General features: G+C 39.9%; 1 protein-coding gene across 1 annotated transcript in view; it reads right to left on the reverse strand.

The window, feature by feature from the left end:
* The window catches only part of LOC107560156 (mitogen-activated protein kinase kinase kinase 10-like), a 70,736-nt gene extending 61,276 nt beyond the window's left edge, over window positions 1-9,460 (reverse strand). The window contains exon 1 of the mRNA XM_016244248.1: window positions 6,679-9,460. Within this exon, the coding sequence (XP_016099734.1) occupies window positions 6,679-7,555 (877 nt within the window). The 5' untranslated portion in view covers window positions 7,556-9,460. The remainder of the gene's footprint in view (window positions 1-6,678) is intronic.
* Between the last annotated feature and the right edge of the window lie 770 nt (window positions 9,461-10,230).

Below are 10,230 nucleotides of genomic sequence, written 5' to 3' on the forward strand. Positions count from 1 at the left end.
TAGCACTTTCCCTCTCAAAGTAAGGTCTCGATCCTCCCACTGTTTTACTTTCCATTTAATTTCATCTAGTCTCTGATCCCAATTTATTTTCTCCATATTATTACCAATCGAAAGCCCTAAAATCTTAATAAATTCTACCTGATCTTTAAAGCCTAATTTTAATTTAGGTTCTTTCCAAAAGGAATACAGAATTTCAGTCTTTTTTCTATTAATTTTCGCACCGGTAGCTAGAGTAAACTTTTCACAGATTTGCAAAGTTTTCTTAATAGAATTATTATCAATAAGAAAGAGGGTAAGATCATCCATATAAAGTGAGACCTTAGCCTCTCTACCTAAGCTACCCGGAATCGGAAACCCTTTAATTTCTGGGTTTTGCCTGAGCGCGCAAGCTAATGGCTCCACTGCTAAAATAAATAGCAGTGGGGACAAGCTACAACCTTGTCGTACGCCCGAGCGAATCTCAAACGAGTCTGACAAATGGTTATTTACCAATACCTTACTTTGGCAGTCTGTATAAAGGAGCTTAATCCATGAGCATATAGAGGGTCCAAAACCTAAATGCTCACATAGTCTATATAAATAGCAATGATCTATACTGTCAAAGGCTTTTTCGAGATCTAGTCCTAAAATCGCCAAAGACAGTTTACGGTCATGTGCAAACAAATAACTATCTCTGGCTAATGCCAGATTATCTTGTAAGGAGCGCCCCTTAATACCACATGTTTGATCGCTACCAATAAGCTTAGGCATAATAGGCTGAAACTTAAGGAAAAGAGCTTTAGACAATATTTTAGCATCTACCCCTAACAAAGTCAAGGGACGCCAATTTTTCAGATCTTGTTTGTCTCCTTTTTTAAACATCAATGAGATGACTCCTTCTCTTAAAGAAGATGGGAGTTTTCCTATGCGTAGACTCTCCATGAACATCATTAGCAATTGATCTTTTAAATCTTCCCAAAAGGTTATATAAAATTCCTTGGGTAGACCATCCGCTCCTGGGCATTTATTATTACTCATGCTCTTTACTGCTTTAGTTAAGTCGTCTACGCAGAGGTTAATCTCCTCCATTCTAAAATCTCCTCGAATATTATTTCCAACCTCAGAGAGAAAGGTCATCATGTCCCCTTCTTCTATATTTTTAGATCTATACAAGTTCTCATAAAACGAGTGAACATGGGATACTATATTATGGGTTCCTGTTATTATTTGGTCATCTTGGATTTTTAAAGAGTCCAAACTTGGGGCACCAAGAATTTTCCTAAAAAAATATCTGGTGCATTTTTTATTCGATTCCATATGCTGAACTCTACTCCTTATAATGTAGCTCTTACTTTTATAAGCCATTATTTTAGCCATTTCTCTCTTAAGTTTTGCCATATCCACGACTACATCAAATCCAAAATGAGACATGGAATATAAGATTTGCAAATCTCTCTGACACTTTTTAAGATGGAAATTACTTTTCGACGTAGCTTTCTTACTTTCCTGTATAAAAAACCTCCTTATTCTAGTTTTGAGATCTTCCCACCAATCTCCCACAGAACTGTACAATTCTTGCAAAGATTTCCACTGATTAAGTTTTCCTCTTAATTTTGATACTAGTTTAGGATCTTTTAACAAGTTTATATTTAATTTCCTTAATCCAAGTCCTCTCGTACTACTTCCATTTATCTTTACTACACAATCTACTTTAGCATGATCGGAAAAAAACACCGGTTTCAAGGAAGATTCCTTTACCTCAATTGTAGGTGAGGAAAATACGAAATCAATACGAGAAAAGGAGGTACCATTAGACCAAGTAAACCCTGGAATATTAGGGTTCTGCAATCTAAAGGTATCTGTAAGTTTAAAGTCCTTAATAATATTCATAAGATCTATTGAACTAGAATCAAGTTTTATTGTTGTTATTGATTTCCGATCTTCTTTAGCTATTATACAATTAAAATCGCCTCCCATAATTACTTCCCGTCCACAAATTAATATTGAAGCTATTTCTTTCAAAATTTCCTTCCGCTCTTGTAAATCTGGAGGGCAATATACGTTAATTATACGAAAAGCTATACCATTTAATTTCACGTCCACATACAAAAGTCTCCCACTAACAACTTCCTGAACTTGTTGAATCTCAAAATACCAACCTCTAAAGAGAATGACTACCCCAGATGACTTATTCTTATTATCACCTGACCATATTAGAGTAGGCATGGGGACAATCACGAAACCTGTGGCTTTCTGCTCCACAAAGATTGCATTTCTTTGGTAACTGACAATCTTTGGAGCCATGTTCTTTGCTTTTACAATGTCTACAAATTTCCAGTTCACAGTTGGCAGCTATGTGATCTAAGGAGCCACATTTTCTGCATTCTTTTGGTTGTCCATTATAGAAAACATAGCCCCTAATTGGGCCTAATTGGATTAATGAGGGAAGACGCACTTGAAACTTAGATGCTCCAGTTTTTATTCCATCCTCATCTCTCATCAAAGAAGTATTCAAAACAGTGCAATGCATAGACAGCCAAATAGCAGTATCTTCTACTTGGACCCTTTCAGAATATATCAGAACAGTCACAGTTCTAACATCTCTTTCAGACAAAGGAGTCAACTGCATTTTCTGAAGACAGGGAGTCGCCATTTTCTTAGAATTGAATCTTTCCACACAAAGCTCATAAGCAGAAAATGTGGTGAAAACAACTTCAAAAACTTTCCTACCAGGCAGAGCAAAGATAAAATCCAGTTGTAAGGGTTGGAATCCAAGTACAGTCTGTAAGATTTTCCTGCTGAAATTCAGGCGATCCATCTCCAATCCTTCAAGGAGCTCAAAACGAACTGTATTCCTTCGCACCAAAGAGTTGTTCTGTTTAATACTCTAAACCAGAACAGACGTTAAGGACCCTGGGTGAACCACCTTCTTGATCATGGTGTCTCCCCTGCCAGGTAAGCATTTCTTGCATTTGAACGCAGAACTGTTTAGCTGCGCTGATGGCACGCACCATACATACTGCTGCTGCGGGACACTAAACACCGTCAAGCCGCTCTTGACAGTCGCGGTAACACGGTCTCGTCTTGTTTCCACCAGCGAAGCAATTTTTTCATCACTAGCCTAATTGATGGCTGTCTAAAATATAAAAATAAGGAGAAGCCTAAAACAGGCCCGAGGCCCGGCCTGCGTCTGAACTATGACGGGAAATTTGCCCCTAAGCCCAGCCAGAGGGACGTAAAAAAGTCGGAGCCCGTCGGGCTGAACTGCAGGGCTCTAGTTCAGACCCTGGGGCTTTTCCAGGACATACACACGTAGCCATACATATATACACATCCTTTAGTATTTTCCCCTGTCCCCTGTATCCATCTGAACTCTCTTGGTCCAGACGCTCATTTTCTCATATCCACCCTCCCCCAGTCAGGTGACTGACTCCTGTCATTGTCAAGCCATCTCCGTTTTGGGTATGCGATAAAGGGGTAATTGTTGCTATTCTGCTGTGTTCCCAGCCTCTCTCCTGCTCTCTCCATAATTCATTTTCTCTACACCTGCTGATAAAACACTATTTGATAAGTCTAATTTTACACCTTTACAGGCAATTCACATGGTAATATGGTATGATGGCTTTAAATGCTAATGAGCTCTACTCACCCCGCCCCTCTCTTCCATGGGGTGAGGAGCAGACCGTAAACTTCAGCTGCGAAACTGGCTAACTAGCATGTTATTAGGAAAGGCGATTTGCAAAGATTCATTAAAAACCCTTATACTCACTTCTTCTGTTGATGAAGCTGGATCACGAATGATTCGTGTGAACATAGACGCATTTAGGCAGATCGGGATTGGCGCATTCTCTTCAAAACTAAAGTAACGTTAATTCTCTGCGTCTTCAGTGGCTCAGATGTCGGGAGTAAATGACGACTGCTATGTTAATTATTACATCCAACAACAAAACACCTCAATCGCTTAATCTGAGACTTTCTTGTCTTCCCCTGCACTGGAGTCGACACATTGGCGGACTGATGACAGCTCACTAAGGTAAGACACAGTGTCAATCAACTATCGTGGGAGGGGCCTGTGTAGAATTACATCATTCTGACAGGAATCTCAGAACAGCCTGATTTGAGAAAGGGGATTTTAAAATTTAAAAAGAAAAAACAATGGGTGGATTTTTATCTTTAAAGGATGGATGTGTGCACACACTTCCAACACACATTTATGTTCAAACACCTTGTAAAGTGAATTTTGCATCCGATGACCCCTTTAACTAGCTACTAGTAACCTAATTAGTAGTCAATCTATATGCGCTTTTTTCTAATGGCTAACAATGATACTGACATTGTCATAGACAGAATAGAGGTCACTGGCTGATATAATGCCCATATAGCTGATATATATTACAATTATTTGAACAAAGATATAGTAAAACTATTAATATTGTTAAATATGATAATTTAAAATAACTGTTTTCATTATATTTCAAAAATGTTAATATATATTAAAATGGAATTTATTCCTGTGATGGCAAGGCAGATTTTTCAGCAGCCATTATTCCAGTCTTCAGTGTCACATGATCTTTATTTGATGATCATGTGACACTGTTCAAATTTCTCGATTAATAGGAAGTTCAAAAGAACAGCATTTATATTAAATAGATTTTTTTGTAACAATGTAAAAGTCTTCACTGTCACTTTTGATCAATTAAAGGCATTCTTGCTGAATAAATGTAATACATTTTTTTCGAATAATATAATATTAATATTAGGCAAAAAAACAGCTATTGACTGATGTAGATAATCTCAGAATTGTCAAATATCATCTGATTAATGTGTCTGACTAATATATCAGTCTGTCACAGCCTTTACCATCAGTATGTACATAGTTTATATATAAACCTAATATTTAAGTTGAGAGTAGATAAATAAATTGGCTTCATTAAGTTGAAAGCAAGTACTTAACGTCGTGTTCCACAACAATTTGATAGCACCAGACAGTGTGCGTTAGCCATTAGCCATCAGCCATCAGCCATTACTGTGTTCCAGTTAACCACTGCCTGAGGAGTGTGTCAGGGGAAGGTGATCAGGGGTTTAGCGTTACTCTCAGCTGAGTCACCCTTCCAGTTGATCCCCATTTCTCTTTTGTTTTTGCCAGCGTGTGGGCCATTTTTGATAACGGTAATTTAAGTCCAGTGTGAGCTCAGTTAACAACATGGACTGACCACAGACTTCAGCCTATCAACTCACACACACAGAGTGACATCACTTTAATGGAGGTCACAGTAATCAGATTATCCTAGTTATTCAGATGCACTGACAACCAGCAAACCAAGTATGTTCAAATTATCCCCCCAGGCAACATGAGGGAGAGGCAGCTATTACAGTAATTTTGGTATGCTAATGTAAAAGTGTTTGTCCCTGACTCCTTCTGTCATTGTTCTAATGTGATACATTTACAAATACCCATTGATTTACACCAATTCTGAGGGTCTACTTCAGTGTAGACCTACTACTAATGTAAAGACCAGAGATCCATTTTGTGACAAATGCTGACGCTATTAAAGGAATGCAATTATTGGTGCACTAAAAGGGTTACTATGCCATACACACAATCCCACTGTAGTGTATTGTAGAGCGGGGACTGTACTGTGGGGGAGGGGGATGTCTAGGGTGCAATAGAGGGGAGCTGGGAAGAGGCTGGAGGGCTTGGAATCCGCCTCTGTTGCCACGGCAGCTGTGCCAATCTCCAAGTACGCCTACAGTTTGAAGAGGATACCTGAGCTCAGAGCCCCTGGATAATGAGAAGCAGTGAAACTCTAAACTCTGACAGCTAATGCTTTCACCCCTCCTGTGTCTACAGGGGCATGATAAACATGCGTCCCATCTCTGGGAGAAGGAGCAGCACTGGGATGACTGTTTTCATGGATTTGACAAGGACAGGGATTAGCAGACTTTGCTAAATCTTCCCTTGAGTGTCTGTCAAGCTCTGCTACTGCAAAAACTGCAAAAGCCGAACCCTTAGTATCCAGTGTGCAGTGTTCCTTTTCCCAAGTGCATCCATACTCATCCATTCAGCTACTCCCTTCTTTCTGCCCACAACAACTCCAACTGCTCTTAGCAGCAAATAGCACAAAGGACCAAAAATAGCCTAGCGTTTTCCAGAGCAGAGCAGCTCTCCTTAAGAAGAGGAAGCAATGCAACAACAAGAGGCTATGAGCAAAAAACAATGTTTCCAAGTCCACACACAACATCTATTCCTTTTGTTCTATCACTATAGTCACCCCACCTGTGCCTAACCCATAATTCCCATTGCAAATTTGAGGATAAAATTATATATTTGATGCACTGCATTTCTGTTGGGACTGTACAGTATCTGACATGCCAGAAGTGTCCCAAAGGCATTTACCCTTAATCAATATGTTGCTGCTTATGAATATGTGTTGGTATTGAATGCATCAGAACACTCTGAGAAAAAAATGTGCAAATATTGTACCTTTAGAGGTACAACAGCTTGTTACTGGGGCTGTGCCCTCAGAGGTTCACATTAGTACCTTAAGGGTACATATTTCTACTCAAATGTATTCATATCAACCTTTCAGGCACACATAAGGTGCAAAGTTGTCGGTTTAAGGGAACTGACCCAGTGACAAGTTCCTGTACCCATGAAGGTAAAATTTTTGCTGTGAACAATAAAGAAATGTGACTCACTGTTGTTGGATTTGAGGTCTCGATGGATGATTGGCACAAAGGTCTGGTTGTGCAAGTAGTCCATTCCCGTCGCAACCTGCACTGCCCAATTTACCAGTACCCGAGGAGGAACCTTCTTCCCAGCAAGTGCCCGGTTAAGTGCCCCGCCACGGGCATATTCCATAACCAGGCAAAGATTTGGCTCCCGCAGGCAAACACCTCGAAGAGCGATGATGTTGCGGTGTCGGAGCATCCAGAAGAGTCTGGCCTCCTGCCTCACATTCTCTGCCGTAGCACTGATGTCCTCATCTGGGTCCTGACGAGCTGCTTTAACAGCTACTTCCTCCCCTCGCCACGCACCCTTGTACACCTTTCCAAAGCCTCCAGCACCAATCACCTCCTCCAAGTACAGCTCTGAGAAATCAATCTCCAGTGGTGACTCCCCACCGACCAGACCTCCCGGAGGCAACGCTGGATAGCTGGTGTCCCGTCGGGTCACATAATTACTAGGGAATATGCCCACTTTGTCCTGGATCTTGCCAGTCCACCAACCCTCATCTCCAGACACTTTAGAGTCCTTGGAGAGCACCTCCAGTAGGTCGCCACGTCGCAAGGTCAGCTCCTCATCTGCTGTGGCCTCATAATCAAAGACAGCCATCCAGTACATGTTACTGCCTTCATGATGATGAGAAAGATGGGAATCTGGGGAGCCCACTGAAGAGGAAAATGTAGAGGAGTTCTGGCTGCTGTTGTTCTGTGTCAGACAGGGTATTGAGTTTGCATTTGCTGGGAGGGCAGGGGGAACTGGGGGTCCACAGGAACCTTCCCTGCTGGTGCAAGGTAGCGGGGCAGCACTGCCTCCAGCTCCAGCTCCACTCTGTCTCATATATGGGTCCATCACTGAGTATTCAGGTCAGCGATGTGGTCTCAAAAGCTGGAGGAGGCCCTCTGTCAACTTGCGCACAATATCCATGCAGAGCCCATCTACTGAGTGCAGGCCTTCTTGATAAGGAATGGAATCAATAAGTAAAGCTTCTGCGGGGCTGCCTCTGCTCTGTCCTCACCGATAGCTTGGATTGTCCACAGCACACTTTGTTTGTGTCTTAACATTTATAGAGCCATTTTAGTCAGTCAATGTGTGCTTACAGCTCTAATATGACTAAGAAGATGACACTGAAAAGATTTTTGCAGTGCGAACCAAGTTTTTCCTAGAGAAACCAAAGTCCTTGAGATTAGGTGAGAATTTCCAGATCATCAAGCCTTGAGAATCGTATCTTTTTGGTTGCTTGATAAAGCGTTGGGCTTTCCCATTAGAAGAATCATTGAAGGCCTTGGAGACTGCTTGGTTGGTTTCTCTTTTTAACAGCAGAATCCACAAGTAAACAAATATTACTGAAGATAAAACAGTAAGTAGATGGGTCTTCTGATCATCTGCCTTACATCACATAATCATGTTCTAGTTGGGGTTAAGTTCTACCTAAAAAGCTTGCACTGGAATGTTGTCTTAACCTCTAATCCATCCAAGTCTGATACATGTAAAACTCTCATATGTGTAAACGTACATCGATGTTACTCTTTTTGTTGTTGTTGTTGTTGCAATGGATGTTAATGAATATTCATAGCCTTAAACACATGCATGCGCAGACTTAAGGCATCCTCAAACATTCAGCTCTGATAGGCTCACAGATATGCACCAGCTCGCGATCTCAAAACCTCCACAATTATTTGCACATTCACAATAGTTACTTCGAGTTACTCTTGTGTTGTATAAATCCGGTACATCGCGAATGTTATAAGACAGTTCTAGGAAAGCGCGCGTCCATTTTAAGATGAGAATCACAACACAGAGCTGGCAGAGCCGTGGTTGTCATTAGCTTTAATCGTCATGCATAACGTACGCCACATATTTATCGATTTGCATTTCAAGAAAGGCATATATTCGGCGTATTAATATTTCATCGACAAACGTTACAATAGCTACTAAACGTCTACTGTTTGCAATTTAATCCACGTCATAAACCAAATCGACTGTCGGTTCGTGTTATTTCTATGAAACGCATGTGCAAGCGATCATTTCGTCCTCATTTTCCATGATTGTCATTTTAACAGTAGACATTTTATTGTCATAGAGCAGTTGATTCATAAAGCTGGAATCAGTTGCGTAGCCTATATAAATAGAAATGTATGACAAGTGAAACTTCAGCTTGGTCTTGGATTATTACGATACAGCGATATTGAGATCCTTTCTATGAAGAATGAGACTGATGCGGATGGCTTGCATTAAGATTACTTTTATCCAGGTCGTCGCGATTAGGCAATGACATTCTCCATAATGTGTTTATGTTGCCCAAATACAAGCCAAAAAGAGATGCGTCCACCATCTTTACAATAATAATAACAACAATAATATCCACCCAATTCCTTTCTATATTCTGCAACAATATTTTTTATAATCCAGAGATCAGTGGTTAAGTATCCATGCGTTCCTCCTGCCAAAACAACCGGTTTTCTGAATTCTGATGTATGTTTGTGGTTGCCTGGGTCGTTCACCGTACATCACAACATCCACACAGCTCGTCGCATGGGCGTATCATAACGCTGAAATATTCCCATTTGTTCTAGCTACACATCATCGAATTCCACTGAAGGATGCTCTTGTAATCGTTCTCCCAGCTGGGTCAGTTGGTCGGCCTGTCGTTCATCTGAATCGAATAGGTTCTTCCCCTGTTTCCTTTCCCTATGAGAAAAGACGATCTATTCCATGGACTTGGCTGTCAACTCCTAAGGCTGACTTTGTATCCAAATACACCGGCTGGACTGGGGGGTGGAAGACAGTAGGGCATTCTGGGAAATGAAGTTTATAGTGTATACAAAGTGAATTTGACCTATTAGGATCAGTGTGTATAAGATAACATAATATGATATAGCCTACTAACTACAGTAACATTATAATATGTAATATTATTACAATTTAAAATAACAGATTTCTATATTAACGTTTTAAAATGTAATGGCAAAGTTAAATTTTCATAAGCCATTATTCGGTCTATAGTGTCACATGATCCTTCAGAAATCATTCTGATTTAGTGCTCAATTATCAATTATTACTGACACTCAATTATAAATCATGGTTCTTACTATTATCAGTGTTTTGATGTAGGCTACTGAAAATTGCTGCTTAATATTTTTGTGCACATCCTTTTCTATCTATCTTCTATCTGAAACATACTTACCCCAAACGTTTAATGGTAGTATATCACGGTTTCCACAAAAACACAATGTTTCTTGATCACCAAATCAGTGTATATGAACGATTTCTAAAGGATTGTGTGAAAATGAAGTCTGGAGTAATGGCTGCTGAAAAAACAGATCTGATATATATATATATATATATATATATATGTGTGTGTGTGTGTATAAAGAGTTCTTCCAATTAATTATGCCAATAATATAAATACGTAATTGTACGTAATTAAGGGTGAAAAGTGAAAATATGAAATATATATATATATATATATATATATATATATATATTAACTTATTTTAGTCTCACGCAAGGAGCAAGAGATAATA

This window comes from Sinocyclocheilus grahami, unplaced genomic scaffold (assembly GCF_001515645.1).
Source record: "Sinocyclocheilus grahami isolate Dianchi unplaced genomic scaffold, SAMN03320097.WGS_v1.1 scaffold712.1, whole genome shotgun sequence".
NCBI lineage: Eukaryota > Metazoa > Chordata > Actinopteri > Cypriniformes > Cyprinidae > Sinocyclocheilus > Sinocyclocheilus grahami.